The sequence below is a fragment of the Pomacea canaliculata genome, linkage group LG5 (genome assembly GCF_003073045.1).
Source record: "Pomacea canaliculata isolate SZHN2017 linkage group LG5, ASM307304v1, whole genome shotgun sequence".
NCBI lineage: Eukaryota > Metazoa > Mollusca > Gastropoda > Architaenioglossa > Ampullariidae > Pomacea > Pomacea canaliculata.
This window is the reverse complement of record NC_037594.1, coordinates 3,743,388-3,771,031: the sequence shown is the minus strand read 5'-3', so window position 1 is coordinate 3,771,031 and position 27,644 is coordinate 3,743,388. Positions and strand designations below refer to the sequence as shown.

At 35.8% G+C, this 27,644-nt stretch overlaps 3 protein-coding genes across 9 annotated transcripts; 1 reads left to right on the top strand and 2 right to left on the bottom strand.

Annotated features, from left to right (window-relative positions):
• Window positions 1–923: 923 nt before the first annotated feature.
• LOC112565320 (pantothenate kinase 3-like) lies at window positions 924–15,032 on the bottom strand. 6 transcript variants are annotated; one of them, XM_025240711.1, is made up of 9 exons: window positions 14,861–15,032; window positions 9,488–9,653; window positions 8,596–8,751; window positions 7,910–8,106; window positions 7,136–7,590; window positions 6,771–6,947; window positions 5,969–6,092; window positions 5,697–5,822; window positions 924–5,548 (listed from the first exon to the last, which is right to left on the bottom strand). In XM_025240711.1, the coding sequence occupies exons 2-9, from the start codon at window positions 9,564–9,566 to the stop codon at window positions 5,489–5,491; spliced, it is 1,374 nt and encodes a 457-aa protein (XP_025096496.1). In that variant the 5' UTR covers window positions 9,567–9,653; window positions 14,861–15,032; the 3' UTR covers window positions 924–5,488. The 6 variants fall into 6 exon arrangements, with proteins under 6 accessions (XP_025096496.1, XP_025096500.1, XP_025096499.1 ...); XM_025240715.1 differs by lacking the exon at window positions 14,861–15,032 and adding an exon at window positions 11,921–13,942; XM_025240714.1 differs by lacking the exon at window positions 14,861–15,032 and adding an exon at window positions 11,284–11,704.
• A 174-nt stretch (window positions 15,033–15,206) lies between these two features.
• Window positions 15,207–20,943, top strand: LOC112565323 (pyridoxal phosphate homeostasis protein-like). Its single transcript, XM_025240718.1, has 8 exons — window positions 15,207–15,402; window positions 16,124–16,231; window positions 16,809–16,844; window positions 17,277–17,352; window positions 18,589–18,723; window positions 19,246–19,388; window positions 19,782–19,880; window positions 20,685–20,943. The coding sequence occupies exons 1-8, from the start codon at window positions 15,307–15,309 to the stop codon at window positions 20,874–20,876; spliced, it is 885 nt and encodes a 294-aa protein (XP_025096503.1). The 5' UTR covers window positions 15,207–15,306; the 3' UTR covers window positions 20,877–20,943.
• A 217-nt stretch (window positions 20,944–21,160) lies between these two features.
• LOC112565324 (golgin subfamily A member 7-like) lies at window positions 21,161–27,618 on the bottom strand. Of its 2 annotated transcripts, none has more exons than XM_025240720.1 (5): window positions 27,481–27,618; window positions 26,664–26,792; window positions 26,209–26,361; window positions 25,140–25,241; window positions 21,161–24,703 (listed from the first exon to the last, which is right to left on the bottom strand). In XM_025240720.1, the coding sequence occupies exons 1-5, from the start codon at window positions 27,481–27,483 to the stop codon at window positions 24,665–24,667; spliced, it is 426 nt and encodes a 141-aa protein (XP_025096505.1). In that variant the 5' UTR covers window positions 27,484–27,618; the 3' UTR covers window positions 21,161–24,664. The 2 variants fall into 2 exon arrangements, with proteins under 2 accessions (XP_025096505.1, XP_025096506.1); XM_025240721.1 differs by having other exon boundaries at window positions 27,495–27,618.
• Between the last annotated feature and the right edge of the window lie 26 nt (window positions 27,619–27,644).

Below are 27,644 nucleotides of genomic sequence, written 5' to 3'. Positions count from 1 at the left end.
CTTAAGAAAGATACCACCTTTTTTTTTCGTGATGTGCGAGTCCAAACGTTCATTGTCAGCATTGGATCGAGTTTGTCTCCCCGCCTCCCACCTCCCGAGAGCATACATTTTGGGGTATTTAGCTCAGCTTCAGTCTGACCAAGTCTTGTAGATATTGTGGTTGTCATCCTGTTACATGTATATACATTTCCCTCTCACTTCATGATGACTGATTAAAAACTCCTCAACTTTTTACATATTCATTCACAGGGTAATAGTTCAATTCTTACCATAGACTTTGGTTATAACTTCTTTTTGTGATCCACAAATCGTCAAAAAAATTTCCAGCTTTTTGTCTGTGGAATATGTTATAGCAGGAGAATTTGTTTAACAGAGTGTAGGCAAATGTTATGTGTTTGTACATAGAAGTACAAGGTACTTGAAATCATTTTCTTCTGTTTTCCAGCTGCTCAACCATAAATGTATCCTCATTGTGTGATATTGCAGGTGTGTCTTAAGAATGGTTTAATATTGCATGTTTGTTTCATTTTGTTTTGCTATGATGTACCACTTGCCTAATCCCTTGTTCTTTTCATAACTAAGCACACTTCCCAAGTAATAAATGCCCATTGGGATTAATAATGTTATTTGTGAAGAAATGAGATTGCTGTAAGCGCAGTGAACTTAAATTCTGTGGTTCAATGGGTGTAGTGCACAGAGCATGGTATGCAGCTTAGTCCTCTCCTTCCACAGTTTTCACCCGTCCTCCCCCTGAAAAATCATTTCTGCTAAACAGCTGTTTGGTGGTCAGAAAAAGTGACCTAGTTACAGACCCAAGCAGACCACAAACCCACAGTCTGCTCCACAGTTGAGTTCTGGGAACATTAACAAAATTATTGCACTACTTCATCACCATGAATCACGAGAAGTTCTTTTGAAGACACTTTAAAATAGTAATAATATCCTTTATTTTTGCACTCACTTAAAGACAAAGCCAGTCTATTAAACAGTGGTCCCCAAAGGATGCTGAAAATACATTTCCCTCCACCAGTGGTATCAGTCTACAAACGAAGAGTAAGAAACATTCAATTGCAATGAAAATCCAGTTCTATACAATGCACAATCAGTTTTGCGTACAAAATCTAGATACTTGAAAAAAGTTTGACAGTGCTGTGAAGAAATGTGCACAACAGTTTACAAGCATTTTCTCAGTTACAGTGTAGAAGAGCAGCAGCCAGGGGAAGACAGGTAAACAAGTTTCCAATTTCAGCAAGTTAAAAAAAAAAAAAAACAGCAAGTGAGGAATTGAAATAAAGCATCTCCTAATCAGCTGTGTCAAATTAGTTAAAATATAACAAATAGTACAGAGTGTCCACCCAAAAGCAAACCATGACCACCCCCCACACACACACATTTCAATAAACACTGAAATATATTTAAAAAAAATACAAATTCAACAAATATTGGTGAATTTTTTTTCATTTTCTCTCTATGGCATTTATCTACCCTGTTAAAAGTTCATTATGATGCACAAACACTACCTTCCCCAACCCTCTATGGAGTCAGATACCCATTCCCTACAGCTGGGTCAACTGCGAGAAATTTGTGCGGTACTCGAGTATTGTACCAGTGCGTCTTTTAGTTCGGATGCCAGCATTTCTAACCACTCTGCTATTCGCTTCCCACAATGGAAGGTGGAAGTAATTTAAAGAAATAAATATACATTCTACGTATATAAGAAGTCACTAACATAGTAAAGATGCCCATACAAAAAGTACAAATAGGATATAGTTTCCTCCTGATACAAGATAACTGGCCTTGCAGCACTACAGAACAGTCTGGTATAGAACATGCTGACGAGGTACTTCCACTCCTGATTTACTTTCATGACACTGAGGTTGTTGGTCTCATGTTCACTGGTTGTTCATAAAAAAAATGCAATCATCTCCAATTTGATCACTACACATTGTTAAAAAATTAACATCAATCAACAAACTTGACTGTATTTGAAAGAACATATCTCAAAATATAATTAGGTTTAAGTATTCAGGTGTGTCCTCATAGAAATCCTTGTGGCTGCTGAAGGTCTATGCTAACATGCTTTTGCAGATCTTTACTCCACTTCTGAAATGGTTTGGGTATATAGAAACTCAACTGAGAACTAAAAGTCAAAGAAAGTTTTAATCTAAATGGTTTATGAAAATGAATCCCTTATAAAGGTACAGAATTGAATATATGCTTGTCAAAGTAATCAAAAAGGTGTCTTAAGGAAGTAGCACTTAACACTTGTTGACTGCTTTTACAGAATGCATTCAGCACTGGGTCAAAGTATGCCCTTAATTCCTTCTCACATGTCAAAACAAGTCTAGATGGGTTAACTCATTTTAGTTCATTTCCAGGAGAAAAAAATTGTTGGGGTGTGGTGTAAATGTTTGTGATTGCAACACAGTTTAAAAAAAAATCTATTCCAAATGTTTAACAGAAAGGGGATAAGGGAACAAAAATAAAATCTACACCAGTATGCTATGAACTGTCATGAACAAAACTTGATTGTACTTTTGCAAGCAAGAACCATTCGAAACTATTCAGATCAAATTATATTCATGCTACTGAATTATGATTCACATTTCTCTACAGAACATCAACATGTTGAACAATGAAATTCACTTGTGACCAGGTTTTTAATTGTTCTTGTCGCTGGTCATATTCCATGTTATGCAAAATATATATAGTGCATAGATATTTTTTAGTTGCATTATTTCGAAATCTCTAATTTGCCTTTTAGCTAAGAATATCTTATATTGCATTGGCTTCCAGTCAATTCCATCGGAAATATAAGTGCTGGCAGAATGGTAGAATATATAATTATCATCACCAAGCACTTTGCTTTAATATGTTTATCAAAGTAATGAATCTCATTGAAGAACTCTTTACTTTTAACAAATGACCATCTGAAATATTTTCTTGGCCTAGCAGAGAGGATGTGTCTGCTGACCTCTTTAGTATACAAATTCCCCCTTGCCTCCCCCAACCAACCAACATACACAAAAACCATAACAAGAGGTGGGTCGTAAAAAAATTTGCTGACATTTGCAAAAATGTCTTACAAGCAAAAAGGTTTGAGACAGAAGCATATAATCCATGTCTTGCAATGTTCAAAATAAATTTGCTCAACACATGATTTCAAGAACAATATTTGGTCAATATATGTCAGTTAACAGCAAAATGAAAATGTTCAACATAACCCTCAGTGATGACAATTAAATTACTTCAATGAAATAGACACCTTTATTCATGGTACAATACAACAGATACAATACAAACCCAATGTGCACAGTCTTTTTTATATCTCTACTAGCATAAAACATGGAATTATTCAAGTTAAATTTATCATTAAAATATCAGTTTCTATGTCTAAGAAATTTCATAATATCATATCCATTTTGATTTTACTGATAAATAAGCATCAGTGTTCATTCATTTGTGCTCTGCACAACACCCAACATTTTAAATGTAAATTAGAAAAAAAAAATGGAGACAAATGCATTCCACTGAAATGGTCCCAATAACTCAGCAATGTGATTGACCAATGACTCTTATTATGCTGGTGCTGATCACAACCATTTTGAGACCAAATGTGACCAACAGTGTGTATGAATTCATTTTACAATGCTGAAGTCTAGGTGTGTAATGGATAACATTTTCACCATAACAGTTATTTTAATCTTAAGTTTGATATCATTGTGACAACAAATATATGCCCCTAAATATGCTTGTATTGATCTAAACACAATCTCTTCAACAAGAAAATGTTCTTCTACAAAAGGTTATTAAAATTAACAGACTTGTTATATGTAAACATTTGTGGAAGAAAAATATGGAAAAAGCCCATGATGAAAGGATTCTGTCCATAGTTGATACTAGTATTATAATGATTTGGAGATAAGTACTGTATACTAGTGATAGCCTAATAGGTATATCTGTATAATCCTAATGTCTGCTCTTTAGTGAAAAGTACAGAAAGGTTTAAAACTTTCACCAGACTCTTGGACTGTCAGTACTCTTTAATCATTATATGTACATATAATAAGTAAATTTCTTTGCAGTTTGTGAGAACTATAGTCCTATGCTCCTCGAGGAATAACAAGGACTAAATTAATAGCCCAACAATGCAGGTCAGCCAGTCCCTGAATAAAGCTGTCACTTCTTCCACCTCAGAAATAAACCCATGTAGATCTGACCCAGTCACAGGTTGTAATTTCAACGAGGGGAAAGAACATGAAATGTTCACTTTCCAGACAATTTGTAACAGCTTATCAGACGTGTCCTTATTTTTTGTGTGGAGATGCTGACATGTGAACCTGCTAACAATTTCATAACGTCTGGTGCTAGTGGTGACTCTGGGATAGGTGACAATTATAGTCATGACAGATGTGATAGATTGTCCTAATCAAAACACTTATGTAAGTTCAACTGGTTTATTGTCTGATGTTTGAACATGGTACCACCTTATTCCTGTCAATTAGAAACTGACATGACTTTTAGAAGCTGTTCTACCACACTGCTGTCTACTGCCTGAATTATGGTCAATGGGAAAACTATCAGAATTTGGCAAAAAGGAAAGTGATTAAAAAAAATAAAAAAAAAAACAACCAGAGAAAATGATTATAAGTTTAGCTTCAGATATTGAACTATGTACAAACATCTCTTCTCCTGTACTAACTTTTCAAGTGAAGCGCAGCTCTCAGCATTCTCAGAGGGTACCTAATGTTTTTACCAATCACTCACAAACGACAACATGTGTCAGCTTCATTTAAAATGCGCAGCACAGGAAATATGTTGTGTTTTCATGGTTCAACATGTTAGAGGACTAGACTTTGTATCAACATAAACTGTAGCCTGTAGCAACATTTGCAGCTAGGTCCAAGTATCCAGCATGCAAAAGCTTTAGTCGGTCTCTCAACTTTTGAGCTATATATACCACGACTTTCACAACTCTCCCCATCACATGCACTCACACACTAAAATCCAATCTGTAAGTTATAATGAAAATGGAATACAAACAGCTTCACAAAACTAAAGTTTGCATAAAATAACTTTTTTTTTCATAAACAAGGAGAATATGCGAGGGGCGCATTTGCCTATGTGCTTTTGACTATAAAATATTAAAAAAAAATGTTTCTTTGATCTTTACCCATTCTGTGCCTAAAGTTAACTCCCACACCTTGCTGTCCCACATTCATGATTACAAAAGTTTGAAAAATCATATACCCCCCTCACCCCACACACATGCTTTAAAACAAATCTCCGTACAAAAATGTTTGGAAACAATGAATTCATAAAAAATATTGACAGTACACAAAGTCTGAGATAATATGAGGAGACATCCACAGAAAAATGCATTGTTATACAGGTATAGATGTGAAGTCACAAAGATAAGTAACCTGGAAAGTTTTCAGTTGGGCATTTTCTGCTTAATCTACATCCATAAAAATCCTTGGGCTGCCTATTAGCTGGGATGTCCCAGTTTTAGGTACTCCATCAGACAACCCATGGCACCAAAGTAGCCCTGGAATAAGTGCAAAATTGTTAGAAATGCTACATATCAACATTAGAATGTGTTTCTAATGGTGGCCATGGAATAGCAGGAAGAACAATATAAAGTCCTGTGCATAAATGTATGCACAAGCACTTCCACACACACACACTTCCCCTACCTCATGTTCCAAGAAAAGCGCTTTCAAGGCACCATATGACCAGTAGTCCATGGCATATGCAAGGAGTTTCATGGATATGGTGTTTACTCGCAGAAAGTTCCCCACAAACACTACTCGTTCTATTTTCTGAAACATAGCAAACTGTTAAAGAAAACAGTTCTAGCCCTTTACAAACTATTACATGACAGTGTCAATAGTAAATTAAACTAGAGAGTATGGGAGAGAAAGTATAAGCAAAATATAAATGAACACATTTGGTCAGTGAGTTATACCTCTGTTGCAGCACACATGCGTGCAATTGAGCCAATGTTGTTGGTGATGGTGACCAGGGTGGCTTTGGCCAGGTCTTCACGGGTAGCTTCTTCTCGCCTCTGCTTACTCATCATGTGACCAAAGCTGGAAACACACCCTCCTCATTACACTGAAGATGATAACGGACTGTCACATGGTTAGCACAAGCACAACAGTAAAGGGACAGAAATTATTATTATCCTTCTTATGACACTATAACAGTCTTTAAATGCACTCCTATTAATGAAGAGAATGCACTAACATCTGTCATGCACTCCATAATAATCTTTCCAAGAATGAAAACCAGCGACACGCATCAAAAGAAAATGAATTGTTTCAAAATTTTTTTCCCATTTCTGAAAATGTGGAAGCATTCCACTACTTCCTGTCTTCATCCTAGATTGTCTGCACAATCTTCTTCAGATTTATGAACAAAAAAAATGTTATGTCTTGATTCCTACAGTCTCTTCCATTGTCCAAAAGTAATGGTTGCATATGATTATAAACTGTTTTCTGACATATAACATCCAGAACAAAGCTATAATGAAATTATGTTAAATGTGTATGCCTCTTCAGAATATTTCTTCAAGCTATTGTGATCACACAATTTAAAAACTAGAGAAAGGTATTAAAGGACAGGTGAAATCAGTCCTTCATGAATGAAATGCCACTCTTTGAGAGTTGTCAGTCTATCTGAGCTATTGTTATTACAAATATTTTTTTTTACTGATTTACATCTCTAAAAGTGACTTAAATTACAAGCAACGTTACTGTCAACTTTACCTGCTTGCAACAAGATCGCCTTTCAAATTAAACCGTCGATAGTCTCCACCATAAATATCTTGTACCAAGCGATCCACCTTGTGGTTGTCTCCCCTTGAAGCCAGATCCACAGCCTCTTCGAATGTTTCACAGCCAGTCAGCAAACAACAAAGACCAAGAAAAGTACCTCCTCCAAGACTGCAAATGACACAAACGCCACTGATGTAGCCTGTAGATTTTAGCTCTGAGGAAAAAGAACAGTACTACATGTGTAGAAAATAAAATTATTTTCTTAAAGCGTCAAAATTAAAATGAGTAACAACAAATGTACAAAGAGGAACTTTAAAATTCCATTAAATTATTATTAAAAATAAAACCAAGCATACCTTGTTCCACTAACACGTTTATAGTTAGTTGGTGAATATACTGCCAAAATGCTGACCCCTGACCCTACATTCACCACCAAGTATGGGTAGGGGTTACGAAAGTCAAAGGGCTTTTTAACCCAGTCAAGTCCACTGTGGCTACTGTCACAGTCATCTCCTAGGTGGTCTTTCTCCAATATGTATTGCTGAGATCCATTGAAATTTGATTGGTCCAACTGACTGGTCCCTGAATGATCTGGCTGACTACTACCATTAACATAATGGTTCTTCCCTGATTGGCTGCAATGTGAATGGTTGAGGTTGGATGAAGGCTGGCCATCAACAGTCTGGCTGTTGGAATCTGGAGGCTTGGCCCAGTAGTAACACTCGACGTTGTAGTTGTGGCGGTCAATGAAGTGGATGCCACGAATAAGACAGTCGAGCTCATCATATTTATGAAGCTGAAGGTTAACTTGCTGTTTCAAAATAGATTAAAAAAAGACAACTTGTCATCTCCTACAACACAAACAGATTAGTACCAAAAGTGTTTAAATACAAATATAAAAAATTTTACTAGGTGACCAACGTAACAATTTGTGTGTACAACAAAAAGAATGATACTACTAAATTTTCAATTAGTAGTTTAAAAAGGTTGCAATGAACAAACAAGCTACCAAGATAGTCTACAAAATGGTGAACATGCAGCCTTGTCCATAGGATAAATCATACAGCTCTGAATTTCACAGCCATACACACCAAACATAACTTTAAGCTAGCATTATCAGCTTCTGCTACCTCTTGAAAATCCTTCTCAAATTTGAATGCACCTCCTCCTGTGGCACAAATTGCTGAGGCAAGACTGGAGAAGTTTTTTGCTCGTGCTAGATCTATGAATGCCTGCATTTCACTGGTTGGAAAGCGAATGAAATGCAGTGTTCCTCGACATCCACCTAATTTTTGGTTTCGCATCTCTAAATGCACGTCTCGTATACCTGAAGCATTGATCAAAGTAAACTACAGATTACAGACCATGATTCCAAACAAGGACAAAAGACTTTTGGATCATGAAAAGAAGGTTCTAACAATGCAAAATTTGAAATTATGAGAAATGATATTTTGTTTAGCAATTAGATAGGTGTAGCACTGTAGCTGATAACATTCAAAAAATGTTATCAATTTATTTGTAGTGCAGCATGTCAAAATAATCACCAGACATTGTGTGTCAACAATCCAAGAACAATGGCATCTGGTAATTATAGAATACCTGAATTAAATGCTGAAGGAGATGAAGCATATATTTCTACTTAAAGATTTTAAAAACATCCCTCACTAAAACATTTACAGAAATGTACACGTATGTTAATATATATATATACAATTTACATGTCTTCCTCTACTCCTCCCCTCTCTCACACACATACAAACAATATTTGCATTTATCTCTACACACACCCTCTTTTCCCTGTTCCACCTGCTTTTACCTGTCTTGCCATAAGCAACATTGCCTGTGAGATATTTGCGGATAGTCCGCAAAGTTTCTTTCTCCTCGGGTCCTTCCACTTCTGATACATCCAGTGGTTCGAAGTAGACCAACTTAGTTAGTGTACCACCAATGTCCATTCCAAAATAGGGCATGGCTGTTAAATATAAATATATTCCACTTTTAAAATATGAGATTACGTAAATTCCATAACCATCACACGGAAAATCTACAAATGCCATATAGCAACTCTTAGTGGGACAAAAATCTCTCACAGTCAAATTCTAAACTAAAATAGATCATACGACCACAGCCAGAGAAACCTTAAGTAATTAATAAAGGCCCTGTACAATAGCTTTTAGCAGGCACTCATGTAAGATAGAAAAGGCCTTAAGTGATGAGAGATAGCCAAATGGGCAGGCTGGCAGGCAAGTGTCACCTGACAGGTGCTAAAGTCATTTAGGGCAGAGGGACCTGGTGATAACTGTCACCTGTGAGGTGTGGCTTGAGCTACTCATTGGTCAGTAGGGTGTGGCTTTACTCTATGACTAATTGAAAATTGAAGGATGATGGTTGTGTGTTTGTCCAATGTATGTCATTTGTGTGTATGTATGGAGTGTTATTATTAGGAACATTGTACACGATGCTCCCATGCAAGATTATAATAAGGTGGTTGATTAGAGTTGCATCACAACTGCCACTCACATGCCCATTTATCTGGGGGTCCAATCTTTCACGCTTGCTGAGAAAATGCAGGAAACATTTTGTTCTACAGTCATGCCTTACACGAAGACTGGTTGATGAACTGATTATTTATGTTTTAAAATGCTGCTACAGCAGTTTACAACAAACAATCCTAATTACAGTTCCAGTAATGTTTCACCTGGACTCACATGGCAAAGTTTCTGCCTCCACATCTGAGTCAGAGCTACTACTGAGGGAATCACATGGTAGGGAAACCAAATCTGCCATGTTCTTGATGGCTGCTCAGCTTAACTTATCTGACAGATCTTCACTTACAGCAACACCTGGCCCATAAGTGTTGATGAAGGCAATGCTCTGAGGAAATAAAAAGTAGTTTTCAAAAATGTAACCAAATAAGCAGGTCATGTTAGCCCAGGTAGCACTGTCTTATAATAAAGTGCAGCAAATAAAAACAAGATCTTGCCATCAAAATCCTCTTACTAAATTACTCTATCCTGTCCCTGTCATCCAATAACCAGCAAGTTAACTGAAATTTTGCCCATACATAAAACAACCTTCTTATATGTGATATGTGAAACATAACACTGAATGTTAACTGCCAAAAAAAACCCAAAAAAACAAATAAACAACAACAAAGAAAGTTTTTATAGATTTCGCTAACACTTTGAAACCACAGTTGACACATTTGTTGGCTACAGCTTTTGTTTGTTTTACAAATTATTCACTCTGCTTTCAGATCTTTATGTTTGAATACTTTCACTTAAAAACTGATACTGTATACAACAACTTCTGGCTGACTGTTGCATAGGAAATTAAAGAAATGCTTAATATTAATCCCTTAACATTTTCAACAATAGTAAGAAGTTACCTGTCTAGATAATTCTTTAAATAGCTGCCAGCTATTAATAATAATAATAAATGCATGATTTGTATAGCTCAAACTTACGGGCTCTTAGCGCTTGAGATAAAAGTAAGACATGGACAACATACAACAGAACAGAAGGCTGAACAACAGTCTTAATGACTAATAAAAGATAAATATAGAAAACCCAAAGAGGAATCAGATAACAAGAACTATGAGTGTCATGATTCAGCAGAGAAAGATGAGGACGGAAGTAGCAATAAATAGAAAGAGGAGAAGGGAGAGGATTGAAAAGGAGTGGTATTCTGTGGACTCTTTTGTTTCCAAAACTAATCATCATATAACAATCCAAACTACTTTTTTCTGACAACATTTGACTTATAAGGAAAATATTTACATGTCTATGTCCAAGTATGTGTACCACATGCAGCAAAGCATTCATTCGCAAATAACTACAAACATTTATCACTAAATCTGACAAAGCATTTCAGGTGTTGGTTTTTATATTATTCTGTTGTACAACAGCAACTATAAAGCAGTTGCTCAAATAACATTCTTGATGTCCCACACTCAGTTTCTAGTCAGTGCTTCAATGTATAAATTTAAATACTTTCACCCCTCTCGTGTTATCCTAAATCCTAAAATCTTTTTATTCATAGAAAATTATAGTAGAGACCACCAGAATGCTAGGGATTTGATAAAAAACCTGAAGTTAATAATTACACAACAAGCATGTGCACTTGTAATTTTTGGCTCTGAAGAATTAGTACTGATATAAACCACAGATAAATTAAGTATATGCATGTGTTCAAAGGATGTTAATTTCCTTTTTCATTTCATTTCCCACCAATACTTTTTTTAAAAAACTAATTCTCAATACATCAAAATTTACTCCGTAGACCTAACACAAAAAATATTCTTGACAGGAAACATAAAGTTTATAACCCAGATGTCTCAAAAATAAATGTTCTTGACCAGAGGCACATGGATTCCCATAATTTAAGATGTTACTGGCAATTTTATAAGTCCTAACAAACTTGAATACAACAAAAATGTGAGCAAGAAACAAAGTAAAAGGTTTACTGATAAAAAGTCAGAGAGTCTACACATGACCTACATAACCATGTAAATAAAGACTCTCATCCACTTCACTGTAGCATCAGGCTTTTAAACTATAAGACTTACTGCTGAAGGGTCAGAGAGTTTACAAATCAACCTACATAGCTCTGCCCTATAAAAAAAGAATTTCATCCACTCTGCTTCATGTCTTCTAAGAAACTAGTTTTGAACCACAGGCAATTCACTGTTGATCTTTTCTTTCATGACACAGCACATAAAAGAAAATATTTGAATCAGTTTAAAGTTCACTGGCTTTCATAGCTGATAACGCAAAATGCTAGGTCAGGCTACCCACCTATGTTCCTGCATACAAAGCAGCAATAACCTTAGTTTCTGAATGTTTCTTCTCTGATAGTGTGCCCTGAGGCTGTTATATTATTAGGTGGAAGTCTTTTCTTTATCATAAACATAGCTGGCTTCTGGTTTTCTCATATGCCCCCCACCCACCCCCCGCACCAAACACACACACACAAATTAAAAATAACAAGACACTATGTGTCTACTAAAAAGACAAAAATCAACCCATTCAACTGGTTGGAAAGGTTCGTTTTCAAATTAAACAAAACAATGGTCTGAATGAAAGCATTATATCATACAAGGATTAGAAACTGCATCTTAATATTGATTATATTTGCCTAACAATTGTGGTAGTGCTGAAGGATGATGGTGAAGCTGTTGATGATCAGATACAAGACCACAAGATGCCAATAACATGTGGCAATCATCCTCTGCTTGTCTGTGTGCTAGTTTTTATATTTCTGGAACAGATACAGCTATCCTGATCTATGTTTTGTATAAAATCACAAGGTGGAGGCCCTTTACCAACATTATGCTAAAGGCCTCTGTCAATATGCTGCTACTATTATCTTTTTTCTTAAAAAAAAAAAAAAAAAAACAACAAAAAAAACTCTCTTGAGGTGAAAAGTCTTTCTAAGTTACATTCAGTGAAATTAACAGTTTTTTTCTCTCATTCAGTTATTGGCATAGCTAAAAAACTTACCATTTCAATTAATTACTATTAATAACAATATCCTATTAAGACTGCCAATTAATAATGAAGCAGCAGTTTCTCTTGCTTTCAACTCCTTTATTCAGTGGGATAATGGACTTCCTGCCGACTCCCCAGCATACCATGATCTTTGTATTATCTGGCAGTTCCTGGTCAGTGCTGCCACCTGGGCCAGTGGTCATCTACTATTCCATTACATCGATAATATCAATGATAGCTATCATCATTCTTTAGATGTCTGTGCAGTTATTCACTTCTTGGTTGGTAAAATCAAATGGCACCTGTTTGGTCAGTCTTATTTTTTAAAATATCTAATCCTGTTCATAACCAGATTCTCTTTGGTCAATATACCTGTTATAAATGGATCAACCATTCCCTGATACTACTCTGTTGTGGCACAATAATTTTAAGGATCATATGATCTTCTGAGCTGATATGTTTGATGCTCTTTCGGCACTTTCTTAACTTGAGTCAGCACAGCTTTAAATTTGAACTTCTATGCCCTTGAAAAGTGTTCTTCAGCCAGATGATGAACTTATGTAGTTCACATAAGCCTTACCATTTTTTTGCCCACCAAAAGAAGAAATGATTTATATATTAAGGTGACCAGACGTTTCGGGGGCGAAAGCGGGCACGTGCCGATGATGGTGTTGTCACCGTCAAAAATCGCTGAAAAAAGTGATTTTTAAAGACAACCGGGACATTTAATGGACTTGCCAGAAAGCCAGAAAGCGGGACATTGGGCGTCCCGCCCGATGAGCAGGCGGGACAAGAGGTCAAAAGCGGGACGTCTGGTCACCTTATATATTCACCATATAGACCTTAAATATTCTGCATCCATGCTTTGTAAAATTTGATATGATTTAAACATAAGATTGAAAAATAAGATGAAAAATTTGACAGAACTAAGCTGCATTATAATACATCAATTTAAATCTTAAACCCACATCTATGTGCTAGCAGCTGCATCATACATTCTTAATTTTCTTTGACAATGATTAACTAATAAGCAGAGCAGACACATTAAATAAAATTGTGAATTAAGTGAGGAATATATCTTACATTCCTAGAAGACAGCTTACATGAAATGCATGGCTATCTTAGTTATTGCTGCCTACATTACTCCCACATCAATATGTTGTTAAATTTGAAGCATAGAAAACAAACCTCAGATCATTAATCATAAACTATAACATGTAGGCATAAACGTGTGAAACTCAGCTTGGCATCTCGTTCATACTAAATTACAACATGTATGCACTACAAAAGAACACAACAAATTGTATTATGTAATTCTAATCTGTCTTTGAAAAAACAGCATAATGTTTTGTGCGAGTCACATTGTTCATATCAAACCAAATCAGACTTTATTCTCTGTCGAGGAGACCCAAGACAGAAATTTTTCTTTTGCTCACAAGGGCAGGCATACATACTCACACAGACATCTAACGCACACATAATAACTACGATCTGTTCATCACCTGTAGGCAAACAACATTACAAATTGTCATCTATTGACCAGAAATCCCTGCATTTCATTAATTATTTAGATTGAGCGCAGAGAGCTCGTCTTGCTTGTTCGAAACTATGGTTAAAGGTCATCTCCTAGACTGTTTAAGGTCATTGGGAAGTAAGGGTATTAGAGACTCCCCTTTTCTCAAGGGCAGCTTTATATGAGGGTAGTGCCAATCTCCTCTTCTTTGCTACCTTATCTTCCTCAACACTATATAATGGATTCATTCCTGAGAGTTGGACGGGTGTGCTCTAACCACCCAGCGGAAAGTGGTTCCACCTTGTGGTTATTTTGCATGATAGAGAGAAAGGGAGTGGGGAGGAAACCGTAGAAAACCAACAACGCCCAGAGTGTCCTGAGACGAGATCTGAACTCTTAGCCTCTCACTGCAATGGTGACAAGTGAGTTTTTAACCACTATACTAACCCTAAGGTTATCCGCATCCCCAAAACATTCAACAAATATGTTTACCGAAAAAACAACAACATAAGAATACAGGACCACTCCGAATTATATTTTTCTGCAATATAATTTATCTTCCTCATTTAAAACCAAAATTAATGAGGAGAGTACTTTAATTTCGAGGTGTTTCTCACTAGGCTAGACGAGTGTCAAATATTCCGTTAGATTTATTTCAATAATAATACATTCATAGCACAAAAGTTAAGAATATTCTTTTTAAAAGCTGTTAAAACATCTTTCAGAATTATATTTTTATCACTAATAATGTTCTTCAGCACGCTCTATTCCTACATGTATGCTTCGAAAGTTCGTACCTACGATATGCACGCCATCGGCAAGCCACTTCCCTTGCAGGTTTGTGAACGCTAAGTTTCCTAATTATGTTTTGTAATGACAAGAAGGCCTCAAGCCAACACTGACAGAAGGTATTACTGACATTTTTAAAATTTTTTAGAAGTAACAAGTACGGATGGTGAGGCCGAAAGTAGTAAGCCACCAGAGGGTTGGTTCAGAGTTGAGAGAGCGTGTCTTTGACACCTACGAAAGACTTTACTTTAACTCCCAAACAGATGGTCCTTTATGTGTTATTTCCTTACCTTTTTCAAGAAAACACACAAAAGAAAATATTCACGTTTACCGTGGAGCAACAAAATAACATACAACACTGAAATGTTAGCATGTTTTTCTCCTGTGCCCGGGATCTTTGTCCCGAACTATAAAGCACGATGTTGCCGCAGAGGTTTGTTTGGAGTAGCCTTTCCTGCCGGTATCTAAAAAATACTGCATCCAAGTGAAAAAAAAAATCTCGTTCAATTTACTGTATAGGAGTAAAATTCGTCTGTATTAAACGACATATTAAATACTTTACTATAATCATTTTTATAGATCCATTCTTTCTCAAATGTAAAATTTCTTTTCGGTATTGTCTTGAACGGCCTTCTAAAAGCCAGATATTTTTTTTTTGTACTGTCGTGCTAAAAGCTCGTCTGCTGCGAGCATCAATCATGCAATAAAGTGATTTTGTTATAGCTTACTGTATGTAATGATTCGAAATATGGCTTCAAAAAGTTCAGACATTGGTCGTCAGTTGAGAAGTGTTCTTGACCGAATGAACGCTGCTGCTTTAAGAAGGCCGCAAGTAAGCAGACCATGTAACTTTCTAAACAGAAGAACCTTAACCCCATTAAAAACAAAAATATTCATTAGTCATATGTCATTAACATAGTATCCCTAATGTGTCACATTTTATCATAACATTTTCTTTTTTGCACTTGAAAATATATCTGCTGTAATAGTTTGCAAAATAAGTCAAAACTTGTAGGCCAACTGTAGCAATTGAATGGGTCGCAATACAATCATGTCTGAAAGTCTGACACCACCAGTAAGGTTGTTTGAGTAACTACAATGTTGTTGTCTTTTGGTCATGTAATCTTGTAACTAGACTAAACCTAATCCCTAACCCTAAAGTAACACCTTAACTGAGTGGATGACTGTGATACAGTACGTACTGCCATTTAATAATTAATTTCAAAATTACATTAATGAAAGTTCCTCATAAAGATGCTCGATATGCTCTTGTCTGGAAGAATTTGCACAAATGATAGTTAAGCACTGTGATCAAGCTAATCTTCTCATGTAAATGTCATAGCATCTTATTTCAGGTGATGATCACTGAACAATGAAGTAAATATATAAGCAAATAGATAAATAAAAGATAGAAAATAGCAAAATTAGTTATTCATGCTGTTCAAATGTTATTGTGAAAACACACACATATATTAAGAGAGAAATAAGGAAACCTTTTCCTTTTGAAAATTGCAAAAGAAATGTTTAAGATCATTGAACTGTAATTTTTTCAGCAACTTCAAGGACTTAATATACGGCTTGTAGCAGTATCCAAGACAAAGCCAGTTTCAATGATCCTGGAGGCATATGACTGTGGCCAGAGACACTTTGGTGAAAACTATGTATGATGAGAACTGTTGAGCCTTATCTATCAGTTTATTTTATAGTATAAAGATTTATTGGGATTTTTTTCTTTTTTTTTTTTGAGGCGGTTGGTCCCAATTTAAACCTTTTTTGTAAATAATAGTAATGATGGTAGCAGTAACAACATAGTGCATTTATATCACCTTTCCTCTGCACCAGCACTTTGGATACATTCACACAGGCACACAAAAATACACCCTTTTAGGGTAGGCATGAAATGCATCTTTACGAATAACATAGATACAAACATGTACACATGCACACAAAGGGTAGAGGAAACCAGAGTACTTGGGGAAAAGCCACTGGCAATCAGGTCAGCTCTTCAAACAGGTGTCACCTTCAGAGAGACATGCTGGATAAAAGATGTCAACTCATAGCATCTCAATATCATGGTTATGGTAACAGGTGCCTTAGCCACCAACCGTTCTATTATCATTGATGCTTGAGGTTGATGGAGTAAATAAGAAGTTTTTTTCCCCATTTTCTGCAGTTTTAAATGTATGTTTGATGAATGTCACTCTTTCAGTTGAGGTCAGTGTACATCTTATTTTTTAGGTAAAGGAACTGGAAGAAAAGGGACATGATCCTCAGGTAAATAAGTATATAATCATTATTATGTTGTTTTGTCAACTAAAGTTTGTTGTTATGTCTTTTGGTTAAGGCTGTGATGGTAGAAGACTGAGCTAGAAGACTGGGATTTTGGCATGCAAATCATAAGGATCGTCATTAAGTGATTAAGTGCCAATTTTACTAGCGTACCTTTTTTAGAACACAACTTCTCTGTGCTTTGAAGACCCAGATTTATGCACTCTTAAATGTCACCAAAATTTAGGTATAGCCATTAACAAGATATGCTTTATTCAAAAGTTAGCAGGGGCTTGATGGAGGGGTGGGATGTATAGGTGTATATTCCATTTGGCAACTGAACCTGAAAGTGGACCTTGCCTGTCCCATGATACAGCATTAACTTTTTCACATAAAATCTATATTCTGTTCATTTTTCTTTTGCATTGTCCTTTGCAGATCTTACAACATTGTAAGGATATCAAGTGGCATTTTATTGGTCATCTACAGAAGAATAAGGTCAACAGAGTCACAAGTAAGCATCGGCTATGTTCCATAATAATAGTCAGAGCTTCTGCTTACGCAAAAAATTGCGTACAGTACACATTAAAAGTTCGGAGGACCCCTTCAATTTTCGTCAGTGGGGTCCCCTCCAAAGCTGGGCGAAGAACAGGGACCCCTTAAAAATCTGAAGAAGGGGTCCCTGGGACCCCAAAGAATTTAGCCTTAGCAGAAGCCCTGAATAGTAATAACAGTTCGCTTGTATAGCACCTAGCTTATCCTGCCCTTTGGACAAGCTCAAGACTCTCAACAGATGACAGCTGGTGTGATGTGAAAATAAATTGATGTCAGAACAAAATGACTGTTCGTCAGCATCTACACACAACACAAACACAATCCACAGGCCAAATATCAAACATGTCACACAAGCTGGAATACACTCCAGAGCAAATACAGTTCCAAATAGCACATTCAACAGATGGCATCAGTCTCACTGGAACAACGAATGAGCTCCAGCACACCCAAAAGTTCACTGATCAACAAAGGTCAAGCGGACATGAAACCCACTGAACTGCACCCGAAGCCAAGGACACAGAAGAGGCTCCACATTCTACACACATGATGGCAGGCCCGTCATAAACATACATAATGACAAGTCCAGCATGAGGAAGACATCAGATAAGACAAAAATATAATAGAGCTTTGCCCCCTTCAGCCAGTTAGGTGAGGGGACATCACTATTTTTAACAGGTTCCTTAACTGATTCATCAAAATATATTGCAGAAATTAGTGATGTATATATATGTCAGTATTGAGCACCCTAATGACTGCATTCTAAGGATAGAATATTAATATCTTGCTTTATACCTAGATTCAAATGCTTTCTAAAGGTATTTCCGTCTCAGTCAAAACAGGATAATGTATAAATCATTCATGATAGTGATAAATCAATCATAAGTGCTTAACTTTGGCAAAATATGTTTGTTGATTTTGGTGACTTTCTTGATGTTATCCTAATATTTTATGACCTAGGAATTAATGTCATCATCATCATCAAGTTGCTTGTAGTGTGGAATCCCATATCAGTTGTATTTCAGGCTTTGTGCATCACATTACCAGGCCATGAATATGGAATGCAACTGATAAGGGAAATGTGTTAAATAATAGTAGCCAACATTAAGAAAAGGTATATATGTAAAAGGTGTATATTTTTCACTATTATTAGAGTTAGGGCTGTGAAGACATGTCTATTCTGTGTATTTTTATGCAGATGTACCAGGGCTGTGCATGGTTGAGACAGTGGATTCTGAAAAACTGGCCACTGCATTAAATAATTCATGGGGCAAACTGTCACAGAATCGACCACTGCATATTATGTTGCAAGTTAACACAAGTGGAGAGGACAGTATGTTATTACTTGTCCCATTTTCTTTTGTACAATATTCAAAGTCCAAAGATAGGCGAAGTACATTTAATGATTTAGTATGAGAAGATATTTCTATTTAAATAACTTTCTACTAGAAACCTTGAATTACTATTTTTAACTTCCTGGCAATACTGTCTGTCATGCTAATCATCATGTAATGACTCCATCTCACACTGTTTACTGTACCTACATCCTTTCATATATAGCTTCATCCACTGCTTTACATTCTACTCTTGTACTTCATCTTTATGTTGTTCAGTGTGTCCACTGGCTGTTATCTTTCATTTATCATTACTGGTCTGTGCAGAGAGCACGATCTATCTTGGTTGGGATACTGCACGTAATAAGTTCACATTATTATTATTTTGAGAGGGAAATCCCTGTTAGCAAAATTTAAATTACAGAGATAATAGTATTCTAGTTGGGATATAATGCTGTTTTGTAAACAAAATTGTATTTGAAACACTTTGGGGACATCTTTATTTCGTCTTCATTCTGTAGGTAAGAATGGTCTGCAGCCTTCTGAGGCAGCAGCCATGGCTCTGTTTGTGCAAGACAAGTGTCTACATCTAAAATTGGCAGGCCTGATGACCATTGGTGCTTTTGAGAGAAGTGTTGGAGATGACATCAACCCAGATTTTCAGGTGCTTTGGTGTTAGTTTTTTTTGGCGGAAAACATGTTTGAGAATGTTATGCATAGAAACAGCATAGCTCATTTATTGGGTATAAATCTGATATCTGCATCTCATCTGTACAATTTTTTCCCCTTGAAAATGGTTTGTCATATCTTCATGTAAGATATGGGTTTCCATATCTTCATGTAAGATATTTAAGATATTGCATAAATGTGAATCATTGAAGTTCTAGGTAGTTGTAAGCAATCTTTTAAGATGAATATTTCAGAATACTTCTTTTCTCTCACTTTGAAAAAAAATATGGGCCAGACATTTAGCTTTGGTTTATGTTGCCAAGTGAGTAATGCTGATTTTAAAGTCCAAATATATGTAATAAAGTCTTGTTGCTGTCTTTCATTCCAGTGTCTGGTTCAGTGTCGCCAGAAAGTAGCTGAAGTGCTCGGAGTTGGAGAACTCGAGTTGGAGTTAAGCATGGGCATGTCACACGACTTTGAACATGCAGTAAGTCCAGTGTTTTTACTAAAGTAGAAACATTCACAATTCACTAGATACAGCAAGATGCTCGTTTGCATCTTTCCAGTTAGTGATATGTTGCAAGATTATATTTAATTTAGAGAACACAGATACTAAACAAATATCAATTTATTTGCTTTCTTGTGCAGATATGCATCAGAGTGAACTTTACATAAGGTAGCTAAGGGTAACAGATGATGCAGTTAAATTACATTATATTCGTACTGTGACATAAAGACTTAGTTGTTAAGTGAGCATTTTATGCAAACGAGCAGTTGGGCATCGATAAAATTAAAACTCATGTGAAATCAATACTGGACTAGTTAGCATATCTGGTGATTTAAACATCACTTTGCTGACATGTGATGACTGTCAGCTGTGGACCACCTGACTTATGCCTTGGCCCACACTTTGAGAACCACTGGTGTAGGGAGAAATTATTAGTCATTGCTAAATAAGAAGCAGAAGTAGGGCTGGACCGGTCACACCTTGCAAAAGCCAGCCGACAATTTAACAAGACAAGCTCTGGGATGGAACCCACTGGGGAGGAGCAGGGTTGGGAGATGGCATGACATGGTCCCAACTGGAAACGCCCAGAACCAGGTCTGATGGCGAGGTGTAGTTGCGGCCCTATGCTCCACTGGGGGCAATTAGGAACAAGAAACACTGTGCTGAATCCCATCTTGTGTAAATCATTGATCAGACAATACTGAGCATTATGTTGTCAAAAACTCAGATTTCCTCTTCATTCAGTAAAATACTTTCATAATTATCTTTTATCTCTGACAACAGATCGAAGCCGGCAGTACCAACATACGAGTGGGGAGCACTATTTTTGGGGTGAGAGATTATCCACAAAATCAGACCCACGGATCCACAGCTTCGGATTCGAACAGCTGTTCATCATCCCTGACCAGCAAAAATAAATCTGATTCTGGCGAAGCTTCAGGATCCTCACACAATTCTGTATCTTTTGTTTCATAATCTGACATTGTCCTAAAAACATGCTATTTTCTGTTGACACAATAAAACCCTATTTCTATTACCAGCATCAAGTTTCTTCTGTTTCATGAAAACAAAAAAAAAAAAGCTAAAGAATTTGTTGGGTTGGTTTGCATATGTATGATTGTAGTAGATGGGTGTAACATGCATGTTTGTGTGCAAGTCCATATAGCTCTTATAGGTGTTCCACAAAACTACAAACGACTTTGCAAAATAAGAGACAGACGAATCTTTCACCTTTTACATAGAATTAAGGAGAAACATACTGAAACAGCAAGCAACTTATTTTATTTTCATGAACATTTAAATAATGAGTAGGTACACATCATCCAAAAAAAAAACCCAACTCTGAAATAACATCAACAAAAAATCATAGATAAACCATTTGGAAGAAGGGCAAAAAGCTTCTAGTTCTATACAGCAGCACAATGACACTAAATCGTTGCTGTTAATAGACACAAATATTTCACTTTTATTCCCATCTTTTGCAAGACTGTTATTGGTATGGCATGCACTAATGTTAATTGAAACAAGCCATATCAAAATTCCACCCTCTCATCTTTCCCCAAACCTAAAAAGGTGTAATGGTGTAAATACCCTGTAAATATCTGGTTTAAGAACATGCAGTCTAATGACCAGGAATTCCATCTACCCTCTTAAGAATGGGTAAAGTATACCAACATATATAAACGGCAAACATACGCCACAAGTGGATGAACAAACAAGTGATCATAGAAATAAATGGATTCTACAAAATGAAATCACACTGATGCGAATGTCCTTAAAAACTTCTACAAATTGTAAGCAAAGACTGTCATGATCAGGAAATTTCAGAACCTTGTTTATAACTATTCAGGACAGGAATATGTTCAACGTTTGTTTTTAAAAAATAATTAAAACCATTTTTTTCAGTCACATAAAACATATTTACAACCTTTGTTTTTATAATTGGAACCTAAACTGTAGATTCCTCTTATCATTTAAGTGACAACTAAGTGAAAGTATTGTCTTAAAATGCTTCCAAAAAAAGCTGCTACAAAGCAACCAAGTCGCAATTCACTAGATGGGTATGTTCACATAGTCTTGCAATAGTAATAATAATAAAAGGTCTTTACAAAAAGAATTAGCATTAAGTGATTGCTGAGAACATTTGTCCTTTTTTTTCCAATCTTGCATTACAAAACTAAAATCAATGTTTTTCAACATCTAAATGCAAATAGGTGTTTCACATTCTTTTCTAACAGGATATAAATTAAAAGCAATTATATAACTGTCTGCTTTAAAAAAAAAAAATAAAAACCTTCTTGCCTGTGTATGGTATGCAAAGGAAATACATGTATTTGCATTCACAACACAGTAAAAACATGGACAGTTCAAAGGAAATGAAACAAGTAGCAAAGCCTACAGGATCAATACAGCCAAAGCATGAGGAAAAGCTTGAAGACTGCCTGTCATTTTGGGCATGCAGCCCAAAAAATGAATGAAATATCATATAACCCACTGCCACAACACTTACACATAACACTGGTGGAAAGATGGCAATACTCATTAATAACTGTAAATGCTTAAAGGTGAGGTACTTCATACAATATTGTGCCTACAGCTCTGTGGTAACCACTTGTTTTATTTTCTGTCCTTGCTATGTTTCCTCATCAAATCTAGTTTAGATCAAATATGAGTTTCTCCCTTCCCTTGTTTGTTAATCTTGAAGATATGCCAACCCCTGAGTGTGCTGGTATAAAAAAAAATCAATCAATCTTAAGTTACTTGTGCATATCTTTAGCAGTAAGTTTTAAGGTTTTACTTCCCCCAAATACCCACCTTAGCAAAGCCAAGCCACAGCATGACAAGCATATACATTTCAAAGCTAAAACTATGTCACTGGATCTCAACTATATTCCACACTGTTGATGCCAAAACAAGACAAACACTGCTGCTTTATAAATAAACTGCCATCATCTCTAACAATCTAATAGTTTGTGCATGGTCCCAGTGCAAGAGACAGCAGCTATGGTCAGGTTGAATAAGATCTGGCACAGCAATACCCTCAGGTGTGTTACCAGGTACTCACTGTAAAAGTCCCTTACATCCTCAATCCTGAAACATTTGGGCTGTTTGTTGTTACAGAATAAAGAACACAGACATTCGAGACCAAGCATGTGAGGAAATTGTTCTGAATCTCCTACATGGAACCCAAACCCAACAAATTACATATGGAGCATGGTTGCCACCATGAAGAGCTACCACAAACTTCTGGTAACAATGAAACCAAGCTGGTCTGATTTTAGTCATGTCTCCCAGCATGACATTCTCAGACTGTCCTTCAAAGTACCTTGAAGCATGGTTGATACCAAGGAATGATAAAGAACTAGCTTGTTAATGCAAAAGAATGGACTGGCCATTCCATGGAGGACTTGCTTAACGCCTCTCAACACAGGGCTAACTAGTAAGTCATACCAGCTGCTGCATCTATCCAGTTCTCCCTGACAACAAGTACTAGCTTGTCAGTTGGTACGATTCAAGGAATGAATGATGATAAAGACAACAAGTAGGTTATCAATTTATAGTTCTAGTGAATTTATGACACTGAATACATCACACACAAGTCACTAATGTGCATGACTCTCTTTATATAACATGAAATTACATGTGCAATACAACACTGTGCATACAAAAATGTGTGTTAAAAAAAGGAAATGATCATTTTGATCAAACATTTTTAACATCAAAGCATACTCATTGAAAGATGTATATTTTTATATGGACATTCTCCAAGTAGCATGATCTAGAAAACAACTCTTTAGATCTTGGATTTACACATCGCTCATTCATGACCCCAAACTTGGTTTCCACAAACTAAAGTACACCATGGCACATCTATTGTGATTACTCAATTCGGTTTTGCTTTGCAAAAACAACAAACATATACATCAACGGGGAATAAACAGTATCACACACAAAACTTCTGCCCCAGATATTCTGCAGACTCTCAATACGTTTTTAAACCACCACCCCCACCCCTTTCCTCTCATGACATGGCCTGCTGATTCACTGTTCCTTGCAGATGTCGCTGTATATGCGAACTTTGCTTAGGAATACATTGGGAAGTGAGTAGGTGAGTGAGAAGCAAGTGTTAGTATTACTCCTGCAGTTTTGGACAAATCCCATGGTTTTCTGTATTGCCTATATATGGTCAACAATAACCATGATGGAGAAAACAGTCCTTGTGAGCATCAAAACTGATTCTCAAGCAAGTATGCTCCAGTGAGTTAGCGCTGTTATCACTGTCATTACAGCTCTAAACATGAAAGACACCAAACACAAATACATCTTCCACAAGTGCATTTGTTTGAATAAGATGAAAAGTGTGGGGTGGGGGGTAAAGTTACTGCCTTCAAATAGTACTAGGCTGGAATTGTTCTGTACCACCAGACGTTCAGCTCAATATTCTGCTGCATTCATCAAACTGATGATCAGGTAGAGAGGAATCCCAGGAGTGATAAATAAATAAATCCTCTAAAGTCTCAATCACATGCCAATAACAGTTGAGGAGGACTAGTGCAAAAAGGTGACAGAAAACTAGGCAAACGATGAAGATAATGATGAGAATAAAAGGATGGGGACAGGATGAATGATTTTATGTTTACATTTAAAAAAAAAAAGAGAAACGATGCAAGGAAAAGTTATGCTGAGATAACACAATGTGGATGGGAAATAAAAAGAATGGGGAGACTAAAGTTACACTACACCACCACACTATCTTGACTCCATCATCGGTGTTGAGGATCGTTTAGGATGCAGATCTCAAGCTGAACAATGGTTAAGATCCAAACTTTTTCAAGCAATGGCAAAAATATTCATTTCCATGAGTTACATACACAGATAATGAGAAAAATGCACAATAAATGCTTTATAAAAACTAAGTACAAAAATTGTATCCAGACTGCTGGGCTGTATGTGTGCATGTCTTTTTTTTCATGCGCAAAAGTCATAAGAAGGCCTATTTAATCTGCTCTTTTATAGCAGGTCTAAAATACTTTTTGTCATTCATAGGTACTTTACTCATGAATACTCATAAAAGAGCATGAAAAGTGCTCTACTAATACCATATTTGTGTCAGCAATAATGTCGAAAGGAATAGCTATATAAAGAACCCATTAAAGATCATATTTAAAAAGCAAGTTCCTAGTTTTTATGATGCTATCCAGCTCTTGACCACTCTCAGTGGAAAAAAACAAAGGATACAACTCTTAGACCTCTCTCAACGGGGTCCACCATCATAAGCCCATGTGGCACGTACACTGTCTTGTTCTGCTCATCCACATACCGAGCAATCCGTTTTAAACACTGTAACACAGAAAGAATGTACTTTAAGCAAACCTTCTGATTTAAATTTTAAGCATTTATATGGGCACATATAGGAACAGAGCTCTGCAAATTATGGGCTATAGTACTATTAATAGCTTTAATAAAGTTTTGAAAAGGTAATTATCAGATATTTGACACCACTCTGTCCTGGTTGGGTAGGAATGGATCTGGCAACCTTCATCCTGTAATTTCAGCTTCTTAATGCATGCTTATTTTCTTCCTTATCGCACATAGCTATTTTATGACATTATTTTGCCAGCAAAATTCCTTTCAACATATTAATATTCAACATGACTGATCTTCTATGATGAATAATAAATAAAATTCAAATCATCTGGAAAACTACCAAGAGATTTCAGCCAGTTAATAGTCGTACAATTTTATCAGGTAAATAATGAGGCCCCTGATAGACTTGTCATTTTTAAGAGCTGAGGTAGATGACAGCAATATCTTTACCTATTTTGCACCTGGATTTCTTAAATGGAGACTAGCTAAACCAAACAAATTACACATTAGGTGCTCCATCTAAATATCTTAACAAAGACTAAAACAAGGAGATTTTTTAAAAAAAGTCTGTGTCATCAATTGTGTTGTTTACCACACATGCACATACAAAGGTCAGCTCAATTCAAACAGACAAAAGTATAAAAATATATAAATTAGTAGGAAAAAGATCAAACCACTTTGATTGCATTTAAAAGAGACTCAGTCTTCATGGTACAACAAAATCTGCTTGGTATGTATATAGTTTGGTTAAAATAGTTAAAATGTTTGAGTCTTAGAAATAAAATTGTCAAACAATTCAATACATAATTTCAAATGTAAGAAGCATTTCATATAATGATTGGTTGACTATTTATTTTAGTCATTATAATAAAAAGAAAAATGAGTTTGTCCGATCATCTGACAGTAACAACACAATTAATATTGTGTCTTAGTATCATACCTTTTCATAATATGTATCCATGCAGAGATATGCCATATATGCAGTAAGACAAGCAAAGCAACTCTCGCAGTATGTCCGACCACTCAAGGCTTCTGCTTCTCCATATATCTCATTTATAGTGTTTATCGTCCGCTCTAATGTTGCACGATCAATCTGAAAGTTAATAAGATAGTAGCTGATGGTGAGCAAGTGGATCTTTTATTCATAGCAAAATATAACAAATTACTGTTTATTAATATTAGTTTACTATAAACTTTTTACTGAACCCTAATTTTGTATATATAGCCATATAATAATAAACATTAAATCCATGCTATACATGATATATAGCAGGTAAGTAGAATTACTGATAATACAAGTTTTGGTACTTTAATATTTCTTAACTGAAATAGATCCAGAACACAAACTCCATTCAACAGAAAGCACTTTTAACATTTTCAGTAGCTACACATTACTTTTCCTTCCAGTTCTTGTGGAAACTTGTTTTGGAAACGAACTCCTGTGCCATCAGAAAAATCACGATGAATGAAGACCTTTGTGCACTGTGAGGTTGATAGCCGAGACATTGAATCCATTTTGTTTGACTGTAACAAAACATTCACATTTAATAAGATCTCAATATATTATGAGAGAAATAACACTTGAAAAGACACAAGCAAAGACTTAAATCTTCAGCAAATACTATTTAGCAAATTGATCTATGATTGGCCAAATAAATTAATGTGATGGTTCTTATTAATGTCTTTAGAGAAATCAGAAGAATATACTGTTGCTTCTACTATTATTTTGCTTTAAAAGTGGATAATATTTTGTGTTAATGTAAAAGCTAAATACAGTTTTCTTACACAAATACCATATAGAATCTGAAAGTAAAAATACACAAGTTCTGTAATTATACTAGAGCTTTATTTGTAGTAAAAAACTTATTATCAAAATCTGTTGTGTTTGTTTCAACTAGTACAGTTGAAGTGTTATGACTAAACAATGCTTGATGAGATTCCGGCAGTGACTCAAATATTACTTTAATACATTTCTCGAGCTGTTAACTACCTTCACACTTCTGAAGAAACCATAACGAATATGCTATTTTCTTATTTTTATTTCCGCTTTTTATCATGCACAGTCTGTCAAAAGTACCGAAATCACTAATTTTGTGACTCGTCAAAGAAAAAAAAAATAATGAATGAATGACAGCGATATGAAAATTATTCATTACGAACACAGCGAACCCTTATAGATAGTAATATTAATAAAGATTCAGAAGTGCATTACCATGGCTTCCTTACTTCTCTTCGAAAACAAATTGTTTTGTAGAGAGGAAAGTATTTATTAAATCCAGACGATCGTAAAACAATATTTGTTTCTATGTTGAGCTCATCTCACCAGCCGCCATACTACTTACACCGGAAGACGTTAGAAGATGTGTCGTGAATTGT

What these genes read in the sequence shown, in the direction of transcription:
- LOC112565323 (XM_025240718.1), top strand. Translation starts at nt 15,307, where the DNA reads ATGATTCGAAATATGGCTTCAAAAAGTTCAGACATTGGTCGTCAGTTG. An exon ending in AAAAGGGACATGATCCTCAG is followed by an intron (nt 16,845 to 17,276) that starts GTAAATAAGTAT and finishes TGTCCTTTGCAG; the next exon opens with ATCTTACAACATTGTAAGGA. An exon ending in ACATCAACCCAGATTTTCAG is followed by an intron (nt 19,389 to 19,781) that starts GTGCTTTGGTGT and finishes CTTTCATTCCAG; the next exon opens with TGTCTGGTTCAGTGTCGCCA.
- LOC112565324 (XM_025240720.1), bottom strand. An exon ending in TGGATACATATTATGAAAAG is followed by an intron (nt 25,242 to 26,208) that starts GTATGATACTAA and finishes TCTGTGTTACAG; the next exon opens with TGTTTAAAACGGATTGCTCG. An exon ending in TTGAGAGAGGTCTAAGAGTT is followed by an intron (nt 24,704 to 25,139) that starts GTATCCTTTGTT and finishes ACCATTGTTCAG; the next exon opens with CTTGAGATCTGCATCCTAAA.
- LOC112565320 (XM_025240711.1), bottom strand. Translation starts at nt 9,566, where the DNA reads ATGGCAGATTTGGTTTCCCTACCATGTGATTCCCTCAGTAGTAGCTCT. An exon ending in AAACGTGTTAGTGGAACAAG is followed by an intron (nt 6,948 to 7,135) that starts GTATGCTTGGTT and finishes TGTCATTTGCAG; the next exon opens with TCTTGGAGGAGGTACTTTTC. An exon ending in GCATGTGTGCTGCAACAGAG is followed by an intron (nt 5,823 to 5,968) that starts GTATAACTCACT and finishes GCTATGTTTCAG; the next exon opens with AAAATAGAACGAGTAGTGTT.